Source organism: Adiantum capillus-veneris, chromosome 4 (assembly GCF_014529385.1).
Source record: "Adiantum capillus-veneris isolate H3 chromosome 4, ASM1452938v2, whole genome shotgun sequence".
Lineage (NCBI taxonomy): Eukaryota > Viridiplantae > Streptophyta > Polypodiopsida > Polypodiales > Pteridaceae > Adiantum > Adiantum capillus-veneris.
The window spans coordinates 64,305,918-64,333,751 of NC_140934.1; the positions used below are offsets into that span (position 1 = coordinate 64,305,918).

General features: G+C 46.6%; 1 protein-coding gene across 2 annotated transcripts in view; it reads right to left on the bottom strand.

Moving 5' to 3' along the window:
• Positions 1-27,834, bottom strand: part of LOC147459308 (synaptotagmin-5-like) — a 161,303-nt gene that overhangs the window by 72,753 nt on the left and 60,716 nt on the right. The window contains exon 3 of one of the 2 annotated variants that reach the window (XM_086510601.1): positions 25,997-26,101. In XM_086510601.1, coding sequence (XP_086366727.1) covers positions 25,997-26,101 — 105 coding nt within the window. Of the gene's footprint in view, positions 1-25,996; positions 26,102-27,834 lie in introns of those variants that run through there. The other variant, XM_086510602.1, reaches the window with a different exon arrangement.

The window sequence follows — 27,834 nt, forward strand, 5'->3', positions numbered from 1 at the left end:
ATAGTGGCCCACTCCTCAAAGAAACATCTGGAGATCTCCATGGACAGATTGCAAAGAACTGAGGTGGCAAGATCTCAGAGAGCAAGACATCTGCAAGAGATGCAAAGACTATTGAATAGTCGAAATCCTCGGCAAACTGCGAAGACTCACTCTCTTCCTCCGTTTAAGCAAAGTTTAGTGTGAGAGGCACCAGAGACTGCATCTCCAAGAGATCCAAAGCCTGCTCCACTGGTCTATCCTGTTGCAACTCAGGTTACTCTTGAATTTCCATCCAATGTTGATCCTTCTCTTATCCCTCTGTCCAACTGCTTTGAAACCTCCTCTCGATTCTGGTTCGGTAATCTCTCCTCCGGAGGCCTGTCTGTGGGATGCTCTACCTCTACCAACCTCTATCTCACTACCCACCTGTAAACAAGGATAGGTTGTTCCTACCCCTGTCTACGTACATGTCTCTGTCTCTGTCTCTGCTCTTCAGTGTGCTCTTGCTCAGCACTCTGTTGCAAATGACTCTACACGGGGACCTGCTACTTTACAGAACACTGTTGTGGCTATGAGGGTTGTCTCCTCCTCCGACCAGTCTGTCTTTGTTGTCGCCCTCTACGACAATTCCTCACCAAGTGCCCCATCTCATGACATGTAAGGCACTGGTTCGGTCTGCCCGTACCCACAATCCTTTACAAGTGCAGCACCCCTTTCCACTGAAAATTAATGGTATCTGAAAAGAGTGTGGAAGGGATAGTAGCCAACTTTATAGATGGCACAGATGTCTGGGTCTGCACTGAGCGCATGAATGGTGTGCCAAAGATAGAACCCATCTGCCTCGACATGTCTGACAACCAAAACTATGATGGCAACTCTGGAAAAGCTAATATCACTAGATACTTCGGAACCCGACATCTAACCTCAAAAGCAGCTAGTGAAAAATCCTCATACCACGGATGCAAAAAAACCAATCCGTCTCCATACCCGAGAGGAGTGCGGATGATGACCCGGAGGCAAATTCCTCTGATGAAAAAATAGCAATGAAAGTACCTCGGCCTAGCAGGATGATTTCCTCTACTTTGCCTTCATCCGAACCCGTAAAGAGTGCACGAGAGCCACTCCCAAGTGTTGACACAGGCATAGGAGCATCCCACCAAACAACCAACAGTGTCTCTTTGAGAGAGAACCTCGATATGATCACCGATTTTGCACTGTATATTTTCTGAAATTACCATACAAGGTGCCATAATACTCAAGAGAGAACCGAAGAAAATAACCCTAGGCCGAAGCCTTGACGAATCCTTCTTCACCCTTCAACCCAGTAAGTGCACACCTTCAAATGTGAATGCGGGATAGGGTATGAGAGGCGGGGCGAGGAAGGGTGGGTTAGAAACGGGCAGGTCGCGCGGGTGAGGCCAGGTTTGGGAAGAGGGCGGGAGTTGGAAGTTTAGGCGAGGGATGGTGAGGGTGGATAGGTTGGGTACGGTCGTGCAGGGGGTTGGGGGAGGAGGGTTGGTGAGGGAGGGAAGGCTGGGTAGGGTCGGATAGGGGATCCCAGCTAGTCAGGTGTAAAAGGGGTGGATGCGGGCGAACAGGGTAGCAATAGCAGAGCACGGCAACGTGACGAAGCTGAGGTCGAGCAGGCACCACGGCCAAACAGACGAGGGCGAACAGGGCAGTGCAGCATAGAGAGCAGCGATGGCGGGATGACGAAGCTGACTTGCAAGCAAGTGACTGGCTCACAAAACATACGAGCACGGGGCTCACGGCACAGACGGGCAAGACAAAGCAGGGGCATGCAAGGAAGACGCGCAGAAAAGGGTTTCAAAAGATTAGGATTTCAACGCAAACATTCGTCTAGGGTTTCATCGTGCAGCTCTCTCTCTCTCTTTTCTTTTTTTTTGGAAAAAGTCAGGGCTGTATATTATTGAGTACAATATAATCCCAGCAGCTGCCAAAATAGCCTATCACGTGGGGTGTACAAGCTGAATGTGAGGAGGAGAGCCACTATAGTGACAACTCGACTAGAACAATCTCATGGTGGTCGGTGTGATGAGTGGAGGAGAAACCACCCAGGAGGGGCATAATGCCACGTAATCTGGCCACCTGTAAGTGTGAAGAAGAGTGGGGATCGTGCCCAATGCCGAAGGAAGGCAAATCGGCGAGCCTCGGCTGCTCGAGATGTACCTAACGAAGAATCCCACTGCCAAATCAGGGTATGAATGATGTCCAGCCAAATGGCAGTGAGGGTATCCTGAAGGAGCTGTAGAGCCGCACTTAGAATGTGGAGACAACGAGCTCTCCAAACATTCCATAGTGTAATACTAGTGATGACTGAAAAAACTTCATCACGTGTCTGAGAATCCCCCTGCCAAGCAATCTGTGGTAGCATAGCCAAAGTACCTCGCCGATAACCAGCCGATGTGAGCATAAAGGCTGGATTTGTGTCTGAGCCCTCGTAGAAAAGATGGGGGCCGGGCATCGGCATCAACCATGAGACAGATCCCCAAGTAAGAAATCCATGCTGAACACCTGCTTTGCTAAGTAGAAAGCAAACTGCAAGCCACACTACATGGGAAGCTGAGCATGACCAAAGACAGTGTGCAGGTGACTCAAGTAGTCGCAAAGGGCAGCGAGTACATAACGGATCATGACCCATAGTAGCTAGCCAAGTCCCAACTGGAAGTCCCGCATGTGCAATCATCCACATGAAAAAAGAAATACGACGAGCCGCATGTAAATCCCAGATGGCGGACCAAAACTGCTGCAGATAGGCATGGGAGAGGCCTGAATGTAACCAGAAACGCATACGAGTGGGCTGCTCTAGCTGTTGTCTCATCAATGCTAACCGTCCAGTCCTGACAGTGTACTCAAAGAAGGATACTGGTGCACCGGTGGGGTCAGAGTGAGGCCAATGCCACTCGCTTGGGTCCCAATAAAGCTGAGATAGGGCACGACCCTCCCACACTCAAAGCCTCCAAAGTGCAGCATCAGCGGAAGCAAAACGAGGGTCAACACAACGACGCTTCCTGCGGGAGCCAACTACTCTGATGGCCTCCCATCGAGCTTCGGGAAGGGCAAGGTGCGGAGAGGTGGCATCATATGTCAATCTAGCATGAATCCCCTGAGACTGGTCAGTATCAACTGTGAATAGCATGGTGTCTAAACGAGCTAATAAGAGAGTGCTCTGAGCAAAGAGGCCTTCCCAGCCACAATGGGGAGGCATCTGAACCGTGCCTCTCATAACTGCATCCCACTGTGAAGGAACGGCGGAATCAATCTCAAGCAGTCTGTCTGTCACCCCGCGACCAATGTCATAATGTTCGGCCACAAAATCAGCATCCAGCATACGTGTCTCATGAAACAACCGCATAGAGGCAGCAGGGCCAGTGTCCCAGGCAGCCCAATCAATGTGAGTCCTCTCTCCAAGCTGACGGGGTGGATCAACCGAAGAATCAAGAACTGCAGCATTCCAAATGAGAGGCTGGCACTCAATCTCCTCACGACATGAGGGAGGTGAGCGTATGATAGCCCGTCGCATGGAAACTCAAATCTGAAGGAGCGATCGGATGAAGGGTGAGAGGGAGGCGGTGGACAAGGGGGCATCAGTAAAGAGAAAACGATACCCTGTCTGCCAAGTATGACCATCTCTAGTGCCGAGTCGTGGAGTCACTGCGCAAAGAGCGGCCTGAAGAAGCATCTTCCAAGGTTCTTGTCCGGGAAAAAGACCCCGAACAATAAGCTTGGTAAGAAGGGCGCGGCTCTGTAACTCTGGATCAATAATGCCAAGGCCTCCCTCTGACCTAGGACGAATAATCGTGGACCAACGAACTCGAGCACGGGTATCAGTAGTCCCATCTGTGCCACTCCATAAAAAGTTCCGCACTAAGCGGCGGAGCGGAGCTATCACACCAGAATGTAACATCCAGCAAGAAGCTGTATACCATACCGTAGCCAGAATGACCTGATTGGCGACCAATGCACAGCCAGCCAACGACAGATGACGTGAAGACCAATGGCATAGCTTCCTACGAATAGACTGTAGTACGGGTGCAAACTGCTGCTGTGAGGTAACATCGAATCCAACCTGAAAGCCCAGATATCTGCATGTTTGACCCGGTCACAGCCATGTGAAACCATCAGCTACCCCCCAAGTAGGTAAGTCATCATTGCCAACCAGTAACCCATAGGATTTATGCCAATTAATGCGTGCGCCACTAGCAATGCAAAAAACTTCTAGGGCCTCCCGCATAGCATCAAGAGCAGCTAGCAAATAGCGTAACATGAGCATAGTGTCATCAGCAAACTCCTAATCGATAAGGTCTGGAGCTGTAGGTACTGGCATGGTCAAGCCACAAAATGCATGACTCTGAGCACGAAGAAAGTCGTACATAGTCTCTCCCACAAACAGATACAGATGTGCTGCTAAAGGACATCCCTGACGGACAGATCGAGAAAGCTCAAAACTGCGACTGACACGGCCACCAATAGTAATAGCACTGCTGGCAGTCCTGAAGAGAGCGGAAATGCCTGAGATCCATCTCGAAGGGAAACCCATCCTGGCTAAAGTTCCTTCAAGAAAGTCCCACTCAACACGATCGTATGCTTTCTCGAAGTCAAGGATGAAAAAAGCGAGAGGCTCAGAAGATGATCTGGCCCACTCTACTGCCTCATAAAAAGTGAAGATATTATCCAGGATGCATCGATCCATGACAAAGCCTGTCTGAGAAGTATGAATAATATCTGGTAAGAACGGCCGCAAGCGATGGCTGATCATTAACGCTAATATCTTATAGACCGAAGGGAGTAGGGTAATAGGTCTCCACTGTCGGAGCTGAGTGGTGTCACCCCCCTTCGGAATAAGAGATATGAGACATGAACAAAGATCCGGATGCATATATCCTGATGCAAAGATGTCCTGACAACCGCGAAGCAGTGGTATATGCAATACATCCCAATATGTCAAAAAGAAAGCTGTAGTGAGGCCATCCTCTCCTGGACAGGAGGATGGATCAAGACTCTCTATAGCAGCATGGAGCTCTGCAAGTGTGAAGGGTGCCAACAAGATCTCTGCCATAGTGTCTGTACAACGGTGTCTCGTGTGATGCCAGATCTGCTCACGGGCAAGTAAAACCTCAGTAGTGCATACATCAACGGTGAACAATGTCTCAAAATAATCTGCAGACATATCAAGTATAACATCAGGATGCATATGTAGTGTCCCCTGAGCATCGTCCGAAGGGTGGTGCCAGGAGGGCGCTCTTTATGCGCAGCGAAGAAGTCTTTATTCATTCGATCAGCTTTAGCTATCCAATGAGATACTGAAGCATGATGAGTGAACTCAGACCTAGCATCCTGTACGCGACGAATCTCCTCTATGAGCTCTGTCTCTCTAGCAACGAGGTATGCATCCTGAGGCCACTCCTCAAGCAAGCGCTGAGTGGAACCAAGAGGGATGTGAAGATCAGACTCCCGTACTCTCAACTGACGATGAACAGTAGCAGTCTGATCACGATAGTAAATACTAGACTGAGTAATGCAATGAGCAAGAAACTCTCCAGGGGGTCCACAATAAGAAGCATCCGTGGACCATAAGTCACGAATCTGCTGCTGCAATACTGGGGTGGTGAGAACACTATCAGGGATGCGGCAGCCTCGTCTCTGTGCAGAGGATCTAGTGAAGGAGATAAACAATGAGATGGGTAAATGATCTAAGAGGCTGGTCCCTCTCCATATAGTAGTGAATCTGCCTAGAGCTGCTGCCCAAGGGCCAATGTAAAAACGATCAAGTCGCTCTAATAATCTCCCTTGCTGTCTCTGAAACCCCCAAGAGTAATGAAGTGTAGCAGGGTGATGACCAAAAGAGGGTATGTGCCAGGCATCAACACCTTGAATAGCTAGCAGAAATCGATCCCAAGCTGGCTGCTCATCGGGAGAGATGGATGATAGAACTGGAGGTGTGATGGCTCGCCAATCAGAGTCACTCTCAACGTTGTTGAAGTCACCTCCAACAACCCAAGAGTCTACAGCAGGTAGAACAGCAGCCAAAGAGGACCAAAATGTAGCCCTCTCCCGAGGAGTAGTGGGTGCATAGACTGACATAAAACCAATGATAGATTCCCGAATCCGAAAAGAAACATAAACTGCTCCGCCAGCGACAAGGGTGCCATGCTGCTGAACTGAGGCCAAGTAACGTGGTCCCACTGAGATGCATACACCGCAACTCTGTCCATGAAGGCCCAGAGCAGGCTCCCAAAAAGTGCGGGCGCCCGAGGGCATGAGATTGCCAAAGGGAGTGGCAATCTTATGCTCCTGTACTAGCAATATATCCACAGTGCCCACTAAATGAGTGTGTAAATCTCTGCGAAGTAAAAGCTTACGGGAACCTTTTACCCGAGAAGTCTGTAAACCATTAGCATTCCAAGAAACTACATGTAAATCCATAGACTGCATGAAAGAGTTTAAATAGCATCTGACTAACTGCGCATCTTCTTGGAGGCAGCTGGCCATCCAAGGGGTGAGCTTCAGGCGGTAGGAAAGCTACCCGCAAGCCCTCTCTAAGATATGGTGTCTCATTGCACCAACTGCGTACCTCAACTTGTTACATTGCATTACCGATGCTGCAGCTTTGACACCCCAAATGCGCATAGACATAGGAAGCACCACATCTGAGGATACATGAATGACCATAGGCAATGAATAGCAAGCATAAACATCACTCCACTCCATAGCACCAATACATGAAGGGTAGTGAGGAGACAAAACATCAGGAGCGGCATTAGACAACCATAAATGAAGTTGAGCCATACACAAAATGTAGAACCTGATCCTCGGTCCATTCCTGAGCAGCGTGGAATGGAAGGAAAAAGGAATGGGTAGGCTGAGAGCGACTGCCTATTAAAGAGGGAACACAACCTGTCTTGTGATGCATAAGATAGAGCTGCACCCGCAATGGCCCTTCTGAGTCACCGCACATCTCAGCCCGATGAGTGCCCTAGGAAAGAGGGCAAGAGCTGAGAAAACTGCGTGTCACGTAGGTATGAGCTGCTAAGGGAGGGGGAGGACCAGAAGGCGGAGGGGGGAGAGTAAGGGCGAGAGGGAGAGGAGGAGAAGGGAGAGGTAGTAGCGGTGAATGATCCATCCGCATGGGAACGGGGACCTCGGGAAGAGGGGAAGGAGCGGGCGGGGGAACTGCAGGTGAAGGAGGAGCTGGTAGCAGAGGCAAGTGATCCTGTCGCGAAGAAGAAGAATGGCGAGGAGATGCAGGGGGTAAGGGGGTGGTGGAAACTTGAGAGAGAGCAAGAGAGGTAACACCGAGAGCTAGCTGCGTTGTTGGTTGCTAACGAGGACGGAAGGAATGATTACGACCCACTGTCTGCCATGCTACCTCAGTGGGAGCTGAAGCGGAGGGAGGAACATGGAGGACAGGAGCTCGAGGAGCGCCTGTAGGCTGTTGAGGTGCTTGAGTAGTAGATGGGAAAGAAGGAGGAACCGGCTGTTGACGCTGACCACATGGCTGAGCATGACTGCCACGGGCCGGCTGTTGTTGCCGCCGATGTCGTGGCAGGGTGGGGCAATCTCGCGCCAAGTGTCCCATCTTGTGACAGCGTAAGCACTGTCCTGGGCGGCCAGTGACTACCATACGGAGAGAGTAGTCTCAATCGCGCACAGCCACAGTAACTCTATCTGGTAATGAAGTATCTCCAAACACCAAGACCTGAATGCGAGGTGGGCCAGATGAGAAGATGCAGGATCCTGGAACTACCATGCCAAAATGAGCAACAATCATCTGGAGGAGATGTTCATCGATAAAATGGAGCGGCATATCCGGGAAGGAGAGCGTCAGAGGGAATCTGGGAATAAGGTGTCGACTGTCAAACTCCTCAGTGGAAAACTCGGGATACCACCTCGTCAAGTATATCATCCTGCGATCAGAGAGTATCAAAGAGCGAGCCAGGAGAGCTGAGGCGGTGGCGGGATCTGAAAGACGTACCATGAATATGCCTCTGCCAAGGAGTGTAAGCTCCGAGATCCGTCCCTGAGTAGTGCCAATTCAGTCTGACACCAATCACGGATAGAAGATCGGGGTGGAGACTGCCCAATCATCCAGCCAACTAATGCATGCTAAGCCAAGTGTTGTACTTTGGAGTCAATGCGTGTCAATAGGTCGCCAGTGTAATCCACGCGACAGGCAAGTGGTGATGGAGCGCCATGAGGAGCACTCGAGACCGGCAAAGCCGCCATGAAGAATGGGCGAGACTGGCAAATAAAAGCAGGACCCAAAGTGAAGCTTGGACTCTCTCTCTCTCTCTCTCTCTCTCTCTCTCTCTCTCTCTCTCTCTCTCTCTCTCTCTCTCTCTCTCTCTCTCTCTCTCTCTCTCTCTCTCTCTCTCTCTCAGGCAGTAGGTAAATGCGCGCAGCCCACAGTTAGGATTTCGCAGAGTTAGGGTTTCGGGCAAGCCGCAGGTCGTGCAGTTAGGGTTTCGGGCAAGCGGCAGGTCGCGCAGTTAGGATTTTGGGTTGGCGGCAGCAGCTTCACGCAGACAGCAGGTTCACCACGTGCAGGCAGCAGATTCGCGCGTAGCCACAGTGGAGTTTCGCGCGCAGGCAGCAGGTTCACCACGCGCAGGCAGCAGATTCGCACGTAGCCACAGTGGAGTTTCGCACGCAGGCAGCAGGCAGAATCGCGCAGCAGGGGGCAGGGTCGCGCAGCAAGTTGCAGAGTTAGGGTTCGCGCAGCAGGGGCAGGGTTCGCGCAACAGGTTCGTGTCAATTTCTCCCCTCTCTCTCTCTCTCTCTCTCTCTCTCTCTCTCTCTCTCTCTCTCTCTCTCTCTCTCTCTCTCTCTCTCTCTCTCTCTCTCTCTCTCTCTCTCTCTCTCTCTCTCTCTCTATCTATATATATATATATATATATATATATATGTATATATATATATACATATGTATACACATATGTATATATACATACATATTATACATGTATGTATATATACATATGTGTATACATATGTATATATATACATACATACATACATACATACATACATACATACATATATATATATATATATATATATATATATACATACATACATACATACATTTGAACTATACAGTTGGCGATGAAAGTATCGACATCGTACCCATATGCAATGATGCTTCCATGTAGAGTTCTACAATCACATAATCACTTTAACTTTTTGTGACGCATCACATGAGCGCAAAGCTCATCAAAGCTCTCCGTTTCATCACGAAATTGATCAATTTGTACCTGTGGATCCACCACAGTAACGACATTCATATGTAGCTGCTCAGCTCTCTCTCTCTCTCTCTCTCTCTCTCTCTCTCTCTCTCTCTCTCTCTCTCTCTCTCTCTCTCTCTCTCTCTCTCTCTCTCTCTCTCTCTCTCTCTCTCTCTCTCTCTCTCTCTCTCTCTCTCCGTGCAATCAGAAGGAGGTTGTCTCTCTCTCTATGATGTGACACGAACCTGCATTCTACCCTCTTCTATGACGCAACCCTCCTATCAGCAGCATCATGTTGGTAAAGGGAGGGCCAGTGGGTTTGAGGCACAGCAAGGCGTACTTGCTCGCACAGGCGTGGAGTTTGATTGGCACATATCATAGATGATGGACCAACCAGACAATATCGGAGATCCAGATGCATATCAAACTGCGCCCAAAGTAAACGTTACCTTTAGACAGGAAAGTTAGGATAGCACATTGTCAACCGGTTCTCTAGGAGCAGGAAAACTATCTAGGGTAAAGAATGACCTAATATTTGAGAAGGTGCAGGTGATGATTAATATGGAGTTGAACCTTATGAGGGGAGACATTGAGAAAGAGATGTATGGAATTGTGGAGAATTATAGAAATGCTATGTATGCATATATGAGGAAAGAGCTAGACAAAGAGATGCTCAGTAAGCATGATGAGAAGTACATGGCACCGACACAAAAGATGCAAGCTATTAGGTAATGAAAGCTATGATGCAAAAAAGGTTAGATGATGCTATTGCTGCTATAACAATACTGTACATTCCTCTACTACGAAAGCTCCTTATGAGATTCTATATGGTAAGCCTTTGCTTCCACCAATCCATTTAATGAAGGATAAGATATTTGCAACAAATGAGTTTGTTCGAGATATGGACACTGACTATGGGCAAGTCATGAGAGCAACATGTCACGTGCACATCTAACCCTATGTGCATGTGGACAAGATGTACCTACTTCTAGGGTTTAGGTAGCCTAGTAAGTGTTCTAGAACCTTTGTGAGCTTATACGAAGGACGTGCATGTCCAGGCACTTAGAGTAGTTGCATACCCTCTGATTGCACAATCCATTAGCATTAGCATCAGCACCCAGCACCAAGCATAAGCCCTTTCATCGCATAGAACCTCTTTCCCCGATTGCGCGTGAACAACCTCTTAATAGGCATTTTTATTAATAAAATGACCCTTCAACTTCCCAGGTCGTAGGGGCAGGAGAAAGGCTTCTCGACCCAGCTATTGGCACCTATATAAGGGGTCCTTGGGCGCTAGGAAAAAGCAGAAGACACAGGAAGGGCAGCAGCACCAAGCAGTGCCCGCAGTACCAAATCAGCCTGGCGGTTTTCTCAAGCAGCATCAGCGTTTTTTGGCTCAGCGTTTTCAGCCAGCAGCAACATTTTCGCTCTCCGTCGGCGTCCCACCACAGCACCACAGCAAATCAGCACTTCCCTCATCGCAGTCGCCTTTTCCATCGCAGCCAAGACAGCAGATCAATTAGCGTTTTTCAGTTTTCAGCCATCATCATAGCCGACGACAACAGTTCAGCCCATTAGCTTCGACATCGTCGTCATCATCGTCATCGTCGTCAACATCATCATCATCGTCGACATCGCCGTCGTCAAGCATCACAGCATTTAGAACCATTCTACCAGACTTTGTGCAATCTAAAGCAAATACCTCTCTTATAGAGAGAGGGGACATTGGAGGGGGATTTGGGACCCCTTCTGGTTTCTCTCTCTCTCTCTATCACTCTCAACACTTTCTCTCACAGATTCCACTCTCTTTGTTTTGGTCATTGCACAATCTCTGATTAAGTCAAGGAAGGCTCTCCCATCCCGTCAATAGAAGGAACCTTGAGCACTCATTGATCACTCATCCTGAGCTTACACCATCATTCACTTCCGTTGTACATTATATTGGTATCAAAGCTCTTTGGCAGTGTTTTGTATTATCACTCAAGGAACGAAGCACAAAGAACCACAGATTTTTTTTTTTTTTGGCTTGTGATCGCACATAACCCAAGACCAATTGGATCTGTCGATCCCTAATCTATGTTTTTGAAGAGTGGCAGGTAACCCTAAAAAGAAGGGCTTGTCCAGCCTCCCCTCGTTCCTCTTTCCACTCATTAAGAGCGGACCTTGCACTTTGCGGCAAGCCAATCGATGTGAGGTGGGAAAAAGCAACCTTGGTGTGAGCGCAAGGCCACCAAGGGGTGCACCCGCAGGAAGGAGTTGAGCTTGGGTAAGAGAAAAGCCTTCTTAAACGCAGATTGCAAGTCAAGTACCCAAGAACCCCGAGTACCCAAGAACCCAAGTACCCAAGTACCCAAGAACCCAAGTACCCCAAGCACCCAAGAACTTAGTGCATGGTCATCACCAGAAGCGGAATGGATACTTTGCGTGAAGGTGATGAGAGTGGAGTTGAAGGAGACGAAGTCTCTACACCAGGAGGATTGTTCCCGAATCCTCCCCCATCCCCATATACGCCACGGATTGCACCAAGCCCTATGGATACTTTGGTCAAGTCGATGATGGAGATGATGCTACAACAAGAGGCTCACCATGCCGCCATGGATAAAGATCGTGAAGAAAGAAGGCCATTTATGGAGCTTGAGCGTGAGCAAGCACGCGAAGCTCAACACATAGCGGCTGAAGAAAGAAGGGCAGCTATGGAACTCGAGCGCAAGTAAGCACGTGAGGCTCAACGCATAGCGGACGAAGAAAAGCGAAGCCTATGGAGTTAGAGCGAGAGGACGCATGCAGGAGTTGATCCTACAGGTACTCTCCATGAAGAGCGAGCCACTCAAGGAGGCCGGCAAGCCATCACGTAGCACACGTAGAGACGAGAACTCCAACAATCCCGTCATTGAGAAGTTGACGTTCAATAAGTATGATGGTAAGATGGATGCTTCTGTTATTCATTCTTGGTCGCGTCAATTTAATGCTTACTTTGCGACTAACAAGAAAACCAACAATAGTAAAGTTTTGATTGCTACCATGTATCTAGCGGGTGATGCTATTAATTGGTGTCAAGCTTGGCAGGAGTCACACTTGGTTGAGCATCTTGAGCATGCCGCGGATGGAGTACCCCTCTCTTTCAGTTGGGTCGACTTCCAAGACAAGCTCAAGGCTCGCTTTATGCCACCGTAGTACCTTGATCGGTTAAAAAAAGATTGGCGTGGCCTTACGCAAAATGGCACTCCTATTGTGTCTTTTTCTAACTGTATTTTGCAAATTGGCGTCAAATTGCGCAAATCGGGTGCAAAACGAAAGGAGGCTTTACTTTTTGGGTTGGATGAGTACATCAAGTTGAATGTGCAAGTCTTCAACCCTATGGACTACAATGACGCCATTAGAATTGCTCTAGCGCAAGAGATGAAGCACCACAAAGGTAAGCCGAAGGAGAACAAGTCAAGTACCCCTCAAGACCAACAAAATGGTAAGACCAATGATAAGAGCAATGATAAGCATAACGGTAATTCTTCTTCGTGCCAATCTTCTTCTACACCTAGAGCAAAGAACTCTCACAATGATAATAAAGAAAAGGCTAAAACTCAGGAATCCCCTAAGTTGACGCCTAATGAAAAAACTGCTTAAGGAATAGTAGGAGGTTGGTTAAGTCCTGAAGAACGAAGGTCATATAAAAAGATTTTGTCCTAAGAAAGCACTTAAAGAACCCTCATAATCCACATCATCTGTTATTGCAATCAATGAGAACACTAATGTATCCGAAGTTTCTAATGATTATATAGATGAGTCTCTCATGCAATGTTATGGTCATGTGAATAGTCAATGCATTGTGATCTTGTTTGATTCGAGTAGTATGCATGATGTGATTAGTGGCTCTCTCGTGAAGAGCGCACGTTTAGAAGCTCTTCCAATAGATCCCATTGTGATCTTTCGAGCTTCCTTCACGCATGAATGTTTGGATGTGACAATGTTGGTTCATAATGTCAGTTTTTGTCGTAAGTTTGTGGTTTCTCCTCTCAAAGGATGTAGTGGTTCAAAGATTATAATCCACAAGTTAGTTGAAAAGAAAACACACTCTCTCTCTCTCTCTCACAGTTGAAGGAGCACCTCCCATGGTTCTCCGTTGTGACAAGAACGTTCCGTCGTCGTCATTGATCTCTCACTGTCATGTTTTGAAAGAGCATAAAACACACCGTCTTATAGTCTCTTTTAGTACACAGTCCCATAGTCTAGAAAAAATCAGTCATTGCATGAAAAGGAATCTCGATCTGTCATTCCTTCTCCTACACACGACACGCATTTTTTGCATGATAGAGATGATTGTTAGTAAGGATCATCACGCCTTCAAGTAACTCCAATATGTACGGAGTACAGCTTGGAGTGACCGTCAACCTAGATGTTTCCAGTTTTGTGAGCAATTTGGTGGTTTGATTGATTGTGGTCCTAGTAAAGCTAACCCAATTGCAGATACGGTCGGTCACGAAGGAATGATGTTGGCTCGAGAGTCGAGGTCCACAGTACCCATTCAGGAAGTATTTTTGGTTTGCATAATTAGTCAGTATGCACTGTTTGAGTCTCTCATACGTGACAGTCTCTTGTATTTTCGTCACCATCTTTGTGTGTTGCCTTTTCCTGGGAATGCCATATTGCACGATGCACATGATTCACTCATGGATGAGCACAACTACATGAAGATCACTCTAGAAAAGATAGAAAGTTTGCATTCAAGGAAGACGCTATGTTTCACGATTGTCAGTCATGTCAGTCATTTCTGTGTGCTTATTCCTTGGCAAGACACGGTTTTAGGTCGAAAAGTCAAGTTCAATTTTCTGCATGTCCTTGGTGAATGGTTTGTCACTCCGTCACATTGTTCATCTGCATTCCATGCACTATCGTTTACAAAGCATAGTTTTTTTCCAGTCGCTCCACAAGGAACAGATGTGTCTATGATATTGTCTTTGAAGTGGTTTTAGGGATATTCCTCGCATGAGATTCTTAAAGAAGGTAAACTCGAGATCGTAGACGAAGTTGAAGACGGGGAGCCAAAGCAGATTATTCTGCGTTGCTTTCGGCGCGGCCCAAAGAAGCAAGCATTGAAGACTTTCTTGAAATTCAAGTATCGCGCGACCCATGCAACAGAGTGGGCCGGCGAAGAGTTCTTTGCAGACTCCCAAGTTGTTGGCGGACTATATGGAATCCATACATCTCGGTACCAATACCTCACCTTGAAAAGGGAGGGATGTCACATGCACATCTAACCCTATGCGCACGTGGACAAGCTGTACCTACTTCTAGGGTTTAGGTAGCCTAGAAAGTGTTCTAGTACCTTTGTGAGCCTATACCAGAACATGCATGTTCAGCCACTTAGAGTAGTTGCATCCCCTCTGATTGCACAACCCATTAGCATTAGCTTCAACACCCAACACCAAGCATAAGCCTTTTCACCGCATAGAACCTCTTTCCCCAGCTGCGCCTGAACAACCTCTTAACAGGCAATTTTATTAATAAAATGACCCTTCAACTTCCGAGGTCGTGGGGGCAGGAGAAAGGCTGCTCTACCCAACCATTGGCACCTATATAAGGGGCCCTTGGGCGCTAGGAAAAGGCAGAAGACAAAGGAAGGGCAGCAGCACCTATCAGCACCAGGCAATGCCCGCAGTACCAAATGAGCTTGGCATTTTTCTCAAGCAGTATCAGCGTTTTCAGCCAGCAGCAACGTTTTTGCTCTCCTCAGGGTCCCGCCGCAGTTTCACAGCAGATCAGCACTTCCCTCATAGCGGTCGCCTTTTCCATCGCGGCCAAGACAGCATATCAGTTAGCGTTTTTCACTTTTCAGCCATCGTCGTCACCGACAACAGCAGTTCAGCCCATTAGCTTCGACATCGTCGTCATCGTCATCATGGTCAACATCATCGTCGTCGTCAAGCCTCACAGCATTTAGAAACATTGTACCATACTTGGTGCAATCTAAAGCAAATACCTCTCTAATAGAGAGGGGGGCCCTTGGAGGGGGGTTGGGGACCCTCTCTCTCTCTCTCTCTCTCTCTCTCTCTCTCTCTCTCTCTCTCTCTCAGCACTTTCTCTCACAGATTCCACTCTCTTTGTTTTGGTCATTGCACAATCTCTCATTATGTCAAGGAAGGCTCTCCTTTCCCATCAATAAAAGGAACCTTGAGCACTCACTAATCACTCATCCTGAGCTTACACCATCATTCACTTCCGCTGCACATTACACAATATTACGCTCTAAGCAAAGACATAAGTTATGGACAAGCACAAAAGGAATTTAGATTTGATAGTCAGTCAATTGGTCTTACTCAAGTTTGAGAAGGCACGACTGAAGAAACAAGTGATTCATAAGGGGAAGCGACATGGGCGCCCCATTCTCAGCAAATTTGCCAGCGCTAGAGAAGAGGAGAGTCTGTCGCGACGGATCTACAAGTACTCGGGGCAAGTTTGCATACCGAGGTTGTTTTCCGTGTCGAGAGCAACAGGTGATGATTGTACATGAGGCCTACGAGTCTTTGCTAATGTGTTTGTGTTTTGCAGGTACTCAATTTGGAGAAAGGAGCAAGGAGGCTTCGACGTATGCTCAGGGAATCTACGACGGTTGCTCCTATACTCTGAGAACAAACCAAAAGGTAGCTTAGTTGAGAGCTAGCCTCTCAGGTTCCCGAACGGGAAGGAACAACCACCGGGTCTGAGATCTAGAACAGAGGGGTTCATCCCAGTTCTTGTGCTTGTAAAAAGATGCTCCCCGTAATAAAGATTCTCTTTAAGGGAGGGAGGGGAGGGGGACCAACCCATCTTCTAGTCCCCAGCACTGTGTCGGTCTTATCTCTCTGTCAAGTTCTATTTATTTTTAGCTTATTAATTGTTTGTGTGCGCTCCCGTTTGTGACACAAAGCACTTCAAACAGGTTTTTGTACTAAATTGGAACCTCTGCTTTGTCCGAAAGTTCTCTTTGAGCTACCTAGCAGGTAGATAGTATGTAAGGGTAAAGTTAAGATAAGAAGGTTATCTTTGACACATATATATATATATATGTATGAAGGAATGATAAATATTAAAATTGACATTTAGTCTTAACAAGGCTTTTGAAACTAGATATTTCAGACTTTGCGTTATAGTATAAAAGTTAATATGAATATACACGTTACATATTTAAGTCTTATTATCTCTATCTCTAGATATGAATAGGCCAAAAGCCATGCTATCACACAATGCCCCTCACCTTCCCTCCAGCCTTCCCTTCCAAAAATTTAAGCTTCAACCCATCATGCCTCAAGGGAGTCCTCTGCCTTGGTCTTTTTGAGCCCTCTAATAACAGCAATTGGGAGCATTGCATTGTCCACACAAAGCTTGCGTGAAGCAGGAAGAGCTTGGAACATTGTGGATGTTGCAAGAGGCTTTAGTAAATCTTGAAGAAGGTCCACAATCAAGCATCCTCCACATTCAAAGCAGCTACTCCAGCCTCCAGGTGATGAGGCTTCTGTCTTTCATGCATCGACGCCTGCCATTGTACTAAGGCGCCAGCCGCCTTTCATGCATCCGCGCTATGGGTGGATACCTGGGTTGTGTGCTTGCATGGACCCGGCCCACAGAGGTCTGCCTATCATGCTACTACGCCATGTGTGCAAGGGTGTGTTGTGTGTTTGCATGGACATGAGAGTGGGCAAGCCATAGTACTTAATACTTTCTAATGTATGCACTGTGTGTGCATAAATCTAGTCAATAGACAATACTGCCTTAGGAACAAAATTAGTAGGAGCCTGCTCACTACCCTCTTGAGTTTCCTTACAAGGAGCTTGCAATACACTATATACTGAAAAATCTGTAGGAATACCTTTGTTTATGGGTTTATTAGCATGACACACCTCCAAAAAACCCACACACTTCTTCGCATAAAATGTTACTCTGGCCCTTTTTAGGGGTTCATGAACCCAACCTGAGCCTAGGAAAGCCCGACAACCTCCCGTACTCGTCGGCCACAACACAAGCATCCAGTTAGGCATGCAAATCGACAAGTCCACTGATCATCGCATTGAATTGGTACGGATGCAAGGTATCCACCGAAAAGCTTAAATTCCACATAACTGGCCAGTTCCAGATCGGATCGGAACCCGGAAACCTTCGGTCAATGGTCTCGTTTGCAAGAGCAGACGACAATAGCATGAGCAATTGTGGGTACCTTGGGTCTATCCATGGAGGGCATGTCAGATCTATGTCGGGCCACCCTTGGTTACTTGTATTTGCAGTTTGTTATCAGCATGGAGAGCCTTTTCCAAATCTCTCTTTCTCTCTCTCATTCTCAGATGTACAGTTTCTTTCTCCCTCAATGATCTCTTCTCCACAATTGCCTTGTACATGTATATGGCCTTTCAGGTGTTCTCTAGTGTCAAAGGATCACCAGATCTATGCTCTCAGAGCATGTTAGATTTGGTACCCATGTTGAGGCCGAGTCAATGATCTCCTTTGCACGAGCATGTGGTAGTAGCATTAGTAGTTGTGTGTACCTTGGATCTATCCATTGAGAGCATGTCAACGGACGACCCTTGGTCACTTGTATTTGTTGTTTGTCATTAGCATGGAGAGCCTTTCCAGATAGATCTCTCTCTCTCTCTCTCTCTCTCTCTCTCTCTCTCTCTCTCTCTCTCTCTCTCTCTCTCTCTCTCTCTCTCTCTCTCTCTCTCTCCAGAAACGACTTTGCCTCGTTTTGATCTCCGCGGTAACCAGTGTGGAAAACATACTTGGTGTTGTTGGGCTACTTCCTTGCGTGGTTTGCTTGCAATGGCATCCCCAGCAGTTCCCGAGAGCTCTAGCCCCTTGCAGGTAATGGCATCCCCAGCAATGAAGAAATCAACTTCTATGGCTACCAGCAAGAGGTTAGCAAACATGGAAAAGGAGATGAAGGCATACAAGACAAAGATGGAAGAGTGGAAGATGGAGAAGGCGATCTTTCTTCAGTGGAAAATCAGTGAGGCCGAGCTTCGAACTGTGGAGAAAATGGAGTTTCGGGCCGAAATTGAAGACCTCAAGAATCAGATTTCAGCCCTCAAGAGAGACCTAGCCGAGGCAAGAGCCAACGGTGGATTAGAAGAGGGAGAAATCCAACCCTCAATGATAGAGGAACTTAGGGTAATCAAAGAACAAATGCAAGCCATCAAGGAAGAAGAGAAACAACAGGAAGCAAACACGTCTTCATGGACAGATATGATTACCAAAACCCATAAGAAAGTGGAGGAAGCGGAGAAGTGGATTTCGGTCGCAAAGAAGGGCAAAGGCATGGAAATATCAATCCCCACTCCCACCATCAACAACATGACACTTGCGGAAGAAAAACAAAGACGTATGAGGGCCTTGCATGTGAGGGTTACCGGCCTCAACGATCAAGACAAAATTGATGAGGAAGTACAGGAGCTCATGGTACTAATGGAGATGCAAAAAGCGACACACACAGAGCATGGAGGGTTGGTAAGAAAAGTGGAGGCACGGGGGAAACATCGAGAGGAACAGCTCTCATACTGCGCTTCCCCTCTATTGAGGAGGAATTTTTGAGAAGGAGGCCCACTCTCAAAAAGACTGGTATCTTCCTTGGTGAAGATCTCACCCTCTCAAAGCTTGCCCACATGCACGTAGTCATGCCAGAGATTAGGGCCGCAAGAGAAAAGGGGAAGAGAGCTTTTTACAAAGAAGGAAGAGTGGTCATTATATGGAGAGACGCCCTACAAGACGGTGCGAGACCTATGGGACCAGACTCAGGATGGCGGTTGGGAATTGTAATGGTTCGTATAGACTTGATGTGGGGGCCTTTGAGGACAGCTTCAAAGACAGAGACATTGTTTTCTACTCTGAGACTCATCAGGCCCCAGGACAGTTGATGCCGCATATATCAGGATACAGATGGGAGACAGCTTGCCAGACATGCACCAGATCTAAGCATGGGACTAGAGGATTAGGAGGTGTAGGAGTTCTTTTCCGAGAGGAGCTCCAGCCACTACTGCACATAGTTCAGAGAGATGATCAGGCCAGATACATGTGGGTGAGACTGAGGGCAGAGACTGGACGTTTCTTGTACATCGCCATATGCTATTTTCCTCCCAGCACTTCAATATATGCCTCACCCAGAAGACAGTCTCCTTACTCTGCACTTGATGATGATATTTGGGAGTTCTCCAGGGATGGAGACATCATACTGTTGGGGGATTTCAATGCTCGTACAGGCAGTTCACAGACGGTTTTCTATGACACCTCAGAGGAGATGCTCAGAGAACTAGAGCCAGAGGAGATGGGGCTTGAGAGATGCTCACACGACAGAGAGCATATAGAGTATGGGAGATACCTCAGGGAGATGACGACTTCTCACACTTTAGCCATACTGAATGGCTTACCGACATTCCCATCATCTACAAGTTTTACTTGTTTTCCACACAGACATGAGGCCAGTACTGTAGACTATGTTCTGACACATCCGAGCTTTATCTCTCACGTTCACGATTTTGCAATGGGGCCCAGGCCTGTTGGAATAACAGTAGATCATGCACTTTTGATATTATCAGTCTCCTTTGAGTACAATACATCTCATGCCTCACGGAGTGGTAGACATCCACGCTATACTTTTACACCAGAGACTGACTCAGTCTATGCAGAAGAGATACGTAGACTTTTATGCACATCAGAGCAAGTATACACAGTGGAGGAGATCACATCTATGCTGACAGTGACATTACATGGGGCAGCGATAGAGGCATACCCACACACTCAGCCTGGTCAGAGATGTCGTTCTGGGCACATGCCTCAGAACAGCTAGTATGATGAGGAGTGTCGACAGAGGAGAGCTCAGATCCAGCGGGAGCTTGCATTGGGAGTGAGCACCTATAGACAGTCTCATATTGCTACACAATGACTAGTACGACGGAAGAAGCGAGCTTTCTTGGTCCAGATCGAGCAGGATTTATATCAGCTCTTCCTTAGTAGAGATTCACGAGAGGCTTGGCGTCTATTCCATGAGCAGTCTCCCCCACCGGTGATTACTTCAACAGAGATATGGAGGCAGTATGCAGCATCATTATACACTATACCTGGACAGCCACCACTACCAGATCCACCTCAGCCATGCCCGGCTACGAGCACCTTCTTTACCACTGAGATGGTAAAGGAGGCCATTGACAGGATGAAGACCAGACAAGCACAGGATCATGAGGGTTTGGTAGCAGAGCACATTATACATGTTGGGCACTTGTTGGCAGAGATGCTTGCACAGTTGTTCAACCGTGTCATGTGCGAGGGCTTTCCTGAGTCATGGAGATTGTCTACTATTGTACCTATCTTCAAGACGGGAGACCCTACATTGCCGGGGAATTACTATACTATCATGGTAGGACACACATTGGCACCATTGTATGCATCCATCCTTGAGCATAGGCTGCGCAGTTGGGCAGAGATTATGGGCATACAAGCACCTGGACAGGCTGGTTTCAGGAGGGGTGGGTTTCTCCACACTGGATCATGTCTTTACACTCAAAGCTCTCATTGAGGAGGGTCGAGCACATGGCAGACGGATATATTGCAGCTTTGCGGACTTTTGCAAAGCTTTTGACACAATACCGAGGGCCAGGTTGATGCGCCGACTTATGGAATTGAGGGTACCCACAAAACTGATATGGGGGATTATGGCATTGTACAATTCAGTTATGGGTCATGTACGCACACCAGAGGGGATATCTGACATAGTTCACTCCACTATCGGAGTGAAACAGGGATGCCCATTGTCCTCTACTTTATTTGGTATGTATGTTGATGAGGTCTCTGATTATATTGACAGAGGAGGAGATAGAGGTGCTCAGCTTGCCGGGACATGGATCCCTCTTTTATTGTATGCTGACGATACCGTGTTGATATCAGACTCACTAGAGGGTATGCAGAGACATTTGGACGCATTGCATAGTTTTGCAGGGGATAGTGGATTGTCTGTCAACCTTGGTAAAACCAAGGTCATGGTATTTAATAACACACCACAGTGGGTCAGGAGATCATCACCTACATTCACATATAGTCAAGACAGTATGGAGTACACTGATGCATACACATATCTTGGGGCAGTCTTTAGTGGACTGAGGTTCACAATGAAAGTGGCAGCAGACACTAGATTGACTCGTCCCTATGCAGCCCTAGGCGGTTTAGAGAGGATTTGTTCGCAGATTCAGTTCCAGGAACCTCGAAAAAAGCTTTGGCTCTTCGACACTTTGGTCGATTCAGTTATGCACTACGGGGTTCAAGTTTGGGGACCATCTGTTGGCAGTGCTGGATGGAGTAATATGGAGAGGCCCTTGGTATCTATGATTTCTAGGCTGATCAGAGCCAAGACCTCAGTCCCACATGACATCATACGAGCGGAGCTGGCTGCCCCACCTATGGAGATTGAGGCACTTACCAGATCAGTATCATTTGTACACAGCTTGTGGGACACCACTAGGGACAAATATGCTAGGCTTGCTCTTGAGTCATCCAAACAGCTGGCATTACAAGGAGATACATCATGTTGGTATGCATAGATGAGCTCATGGTTTCAGAGGCATGGTCTCAACATGGACAGGCTGCCCCCTTTCCAATATTCTCTTGATGCACCATCTTCTTTGGCTCTTACACGGATGGAGATTACTAGACTCATTCGGTAGGATCTTATCCAGCTTGATACCAGGAGGACATGGATAGAGCCATCACGGGAGTTGGGTACGAAGAGGGCTTTCTATAGAGAGCATCTTCTCCAACTCACGACAGATGGCTTTGTCACACGGCCCAGCTACATGGACACACATCTATCTCATGGGTTACAATGTGCCATAGGCCAGATACGCACATCTTCTCACCAACTTGGGATTGAGACAGGTAGATTTAGAGGCATACCAACAGACAAAAGGATATGTCAGTTATGCCATGCACAGCCAGAGACAGAGTTTCACTTCATATGTCACTGCACAGTCTACTATGAGATTCGGGGACGCTTTCACTGTCTATTCAAAGATGGTTTTGACTCGTTAGATAGAGTCATGAGATATCAGGATCAGAGATGTCTCGGATTATTTCTACTTGAGATACAGAGACATAGAGACTCTCTATTGAGAGGACACAGACAGAGACAGTCCTAGAGACGCATTTTAGATTTCTTCAGTCCAAGTACCACAGAGGCTAAGGGGCCACCACCACCACAGAGCTCGGTTCCCACCCATACACACACCAGTGGTACTCTCATTGACCGAGCTTTAGAGTTGGGGAGATCGAGACGACCACGACTGAGGAGGGGAGCCATGCAGCACCGACGGAGATTGCGGCAGAGGATCCACAGGATTCTAGCGCGACACCCAGAGTGTCAATCAAGATAGGCTTCATGTTACTGCTATATTGTATCATGGTGACACTTATCCCCACTTTGTACCTTTGTGGCATTATACCAGTGCTCAGCTTACCAGCCACCCATAGGAGTCGGTAGCACTCCTATCTCAGTTTCCAGTTTGTAGTTTTCTTTGTTTGTACCCAGACTCGGTAATAGACTCACCATTGTAATCAGTTTGGTCTCATAGGTCATTTTGGCCTTTGTAGACGTTAATATATCATTTCATCTCTCTCTCTCTCTCTCTCTCTCTCTCTCTCTCTCTCTCTCTCTCTCTCTCTCTCTCTCTCTCTCTCTCTCTCTCTCTCTCTCTCTCTCTCTCTCTCTCTCTCTCTCTCTCTCTCTCTCTCTCAGTGGATTAGGAGGTCAGCACCTGCCTTCACATACGGCCAGAAGAAGGTGGAGTATGCAGATGCTTACACTTACCTTGGAGTGGTTTTTAGTGGGCCAGCATTTTCATTAAGGAGGGCAGCAGAGACTAGATTGACCAGAGCCCATGCAACATTGGGTAGATTGGAAAGGATGTGTTCACAGGTTCAGTTTCATGAGCCTCGGACGAAGCTCTCGCTCTCTGACACTTTGGTGGCTTCTGCATTGCTTTATGGAGCTGAGATTTGGGGACCTTCACTGGATCATCATGGGAGGACAGGCCGAAGTGATGGATGGGGGGACATGGAGAAGCCTCTGGTCTCTATGACCTTGCGGCTCATTAGAGCCAAGGCTTCGGTACCACGTGCTATTGTACGAGCAGAGCTAGCTGCCCCCCCATTGGTGGTTGAGGCGCTCACCAGATCTGTCTCCTTCATGCACCACATATGGGAACTTCCCAGAGACAGATATGCACGCCTTGCACTTGAGTCCTCTTAAAAATTAGCCATGCAGGGAGATACAGCATGCTGGTACGGGGAGATGACATCATGGTTTCGAGCGCATGGGTTCAGCATAGACAGATTGCCCCCCTTCCAGTACTCACTGGATGTGCCCTCTCTGACTCTTACACAGTCCGAGATAACCAGGCTCATTCGCAAGGATTTGACTCAGCTAGACACCAAGAGGACATGGATACAGCCAGCCCAGGAGCTAGGCACGAAGATGGCTTTCTACACAGAGCATCTCCTCCAGCTTATGGAGGATGGTTTTGTGACAAGGCCCAGATACATGGACACCCACTTGTCTCATGGAATAGGATGTGCTATTGGCCAGATTCGCACATCTTCACAGCAGCTGCGGATCGAGACCGGGAGATACAACGGAATACCAGCAGAGGCCAGGACATGCCCCCTGTGTGACATCAAGCCTGAGACAGAGTTGCACTACACATGCCATTGCCCCGTCTACTACGAGATACGAAGCCGCTTCCATTGCTTGTTCAAAGAGGGCTTTGGACCATTCGCTAGAGTCATGCGATATGAGGATCAGAGATGCCTGGGTCTATTTTTGCTCGAGCTGTGCAGACACAAAGAGAGCCTGATGAGAGGAGAGGTTAGCCAGTCTCAGAGACAGATCACAGACTTCTTTAGAGCTGCCACTGGACACCCGGAGGAGTTACTACCACAGCAGAGCCCGTCGCTTTACACCAGAGGCATATTGATCGACCGAGCGACTGAGATAGGGAGATCCAGACGCCCATGACTACGGAGGACTACACAGCATGCGGAGGCTGCATCAGAGGATTCGGGTCACTTTGGCTCGACATGCACGACGCCCGGTCAGACTACTGACCATGGAGGAAATTGATGAGATCCGCTAGCGACCGATGCTGGATCTCCTGTGATCTAGCTATCCCAGCTAGTTGTTTAGCTGCTTAGTCCATACCTAGCAGTTTAAAATTCCATAGTATTTTATTTTGTCATTTTGTCATCTTGTTACTCTGACTTTGTATCAGATCCACCACATTGTAACTTTATGGTCTCACAGGTCACTTTGGCCTTTTGAAGACGTTAATATAACATTTCATTTCTCTCTCTCTCTCTCTCTCTCTCTCTCTCTCTCTCTCTCTCTCTCTCTCTCTCTCTCTCTCTCTCTCTCTCTCTCTCTCTCTCTCTCTCTCTCTCTCTCTCTCTCTCTTTCACACACACACACAAACATTCTCATGTGTCCGGTCTCTTTCTACCTCAGTGATCTTCTCCGTAGTTCCCTTGTATATGTATGTGGCTTTGCAAATGTTCTCTAGTGTCAGAGGATCTATGTGAGTCAAGCCACACCGGATTGGAGGCCAATTCATGTCGTCATTGCATCCTCTACTGCCTATTTTGACATGGTATCAGAGCATTGGTGTCTTGACCACCTTGGATGCTCATTGTTTGCTAATCCGATACCATTTAGGACTTGATCAAGAGAGAAGAAGCCTACTGTTTTCTCCTGGTTTTTTTCCAGTTTGGGGCTGATTTGGGTAAGTGGAGGTTATGGACCCTCGTCTACGATTTCCCCTTCTCTTACCCTCAAGTACCCTGGCCCCTCTTCATTGAAGGGAACCCCGTGGAGGATTCAGGATATGGAGCATTGTTGAATTGCTTCAGTTTTCCCAAATGGAGTTATGTTACCGTGCCTTCCCACAAGGGGAGCACGCATGCTGCTTTTGGATCCAGAGAGGGAGCCATTTTTCTAGCCTTCTTCTTCAGAGAGTAATGTTTGAGAAGTAGTGGAATCTTCTTCGACACTTCTAGAGCAAGTTTGTATGGCTGTATTTTTCTTCAAGGATACTATCACAAATTAGTGACATGGCATTCTCTGAAGACAAATGGGGTTAGAACTTCAAAATCCTAACCCTGACTAACTTTGAAGGACATGGCCGACGGGCCTAACCCCTAAGAAGAAGACCCAAAATTGTGTAAAGTGCTTGCATGGCCAGGTTGTACGGATGGACCTGGATTTTATTTACTTGAAACTTCGTTTGGAAAAGGCTTAGCAAAATAACTGAGAGAAGCCTGGTCGATGAAAACTTTTAGACAATTACTCAACTTTAAACAATCACAACAAGGATAAGATAGCACAATGACTAAAACCTCATTTAAGACTCCATTCGACAACACAAATAAAAGTTAAACCCTAAAATTCTTAATCATTATGTAAGTTAAAGACTAAAATGAGAATCTACATGAAGGAGGAGAAGTGTAATATAAAAAGCTCACAACAATTGCATCAACCCTTGAAATCTTCAACCTAATTTAGGTACATTGCAATAGAGAAAGCATAAGGAACACAATTGCCATCAGTCACCTAGACAATAAAGCTCTTCAAAATAATGCCTCTCTACCAACCCTTTCAACCATCCTACACATTCTCATGCTAGCAAGTTGACAAACCATGCCCACTGAGAAACTCTGTGAGTCACGTTTAATCACTACCACATGTAGTTTGGCTATGAAGAGCATTTCAAACGCTTCACCTTTTCAAATGTAGGGAAAAAAATCCAAGGAGGAAAATTGTCCTTCTGAAATAGTCTTTTTGTATCAGCCATGCTCATTCTTGATAACCCTGCAATAAAGGTAGCCTGCAAAAATGGCCCGTATCAAATTGGATTAACAATAAATTTCATTAACCACCTAAAAGAACAACTCCACAATAATTATAGCCATTAAAACTTAAGAAAAACAAACCCTCAAACCTTTTGGAATAGAGGGATGTTTGACCACATTGACAGCCCATAAAAAGACTAGGAACAGGTATCACATCACAACTAGATGAAAAAGCATCATGTTCCAACAGGTTAACCAGAAACATGGAAGAAAATATACAAAAAAAGGGCCCACCTTAAAAATAGGTCTCCATTTGCATTAAATACATCATTAATGGAACTCTTATATCACCTAGGTCCTATGATTCTCCATAATCATTAGGGTATCTTTAGGGTTAGTAGTTAGGGCTTTCCTTTGAGTACATCTACGCCTGTCTAGCTCACTAATTTGAAAATTCGTTCTTTTTTTCATTTGTACATTTGTTGATTAGTTTTTAGCTTCGCACTTAAATCAACAATTGCATAGACGTCTCGACGCATTCAAAACATATTGATAAAGAATTGTGAAGTTTACGTTCACAAGTTCTAAATTTTGGGTTACGGAGCATTAAGGTGAGTCTATTAAAGCATAGAAGTTTCAATGTTCAGCTTCAAAAAAGTACCTCTTTGGTTTTGGGAGAAACCATAGTTGCCAAGAAACCCATTTCTTCCACAAAATATCTTGGGGAAACGTTTCTAAAACTTCGAGTTTTTTTAAAGGCCAAAATGATCACTTCTGTGGTTACGATCTAGTCTCTTTGAAATTTCAAGCTTCAAGAAAGTTGTGAGTTCTATAACACTTGATATACCTACTTTATGCGTTACTTTAAAATGGTGTGCAATGTTTATAATCATTTAGTGTCCCTGTATATATGACATCATTTTCCTAGTTTCTTTATGAAATCTCTTGGATGGCATTTTGAACATAGACCCAAACCTCGTGAAACCTTTGAAACTAGTTTCAAAACGTCCTCTTTAAAAACTCCATGGCTACTATCAGAGAAACACACATTTTGAAATGTGTGGAGGTGTGCGATGCACATATTTCTTTACTAGCAACTGAAACCAGCGTGTAGCCTTACTAAAGGGTAGTGAACTTTAGCTTTCTCTGCTTTTCCTGACCCCTGGGAAGCTTCAAGAGTCGCTTTTGTAAAGGACTTCCTTGCTGATTTTTTCTTTAGTTGACCTCCTTTCACATTGCCCTTGAATCCATTGTCTTCTCCTTTCAACAAGGCATTACCAGTGTTCGCAACCTCCATCAGTTGAGTAAGGGTGGCCACTCTAGTCTCTGTCAGTAATTTCTGAGCCCTTTAGGCAACCCACAACAGTATTTTTCCATCTGCTTTGTCAATGGCACAAATCTATAGCACTTACTGGAAGTAGCGCTTTACAAAACTTCCAATTGTATTCCTCTAAATTTTTGCAGTTAGCCGCATTGAATTGGTGCCACTCTGTCATAACATCAACTTCAAACTCTTTTGACAATCATGCACATGCAAAAATCTGTTTGAAACAGACAGACTTTTTGCAGATGCAAAAATCTATTTGAAATAAACATCAACTTCAAACTCATTTGACAGTCATGCAGATGCAAAAATCTATTTGAAATAAACCCATGTGGCCAATGCTTCTACTTGCATTAATAAAGTTGTCCACCATGAATGCGCATTTCCTTTTAAGAAAGTGGCAGCTTCCAAACCTTCAAAGCATCTTTAAAATCCCCCCCTGCA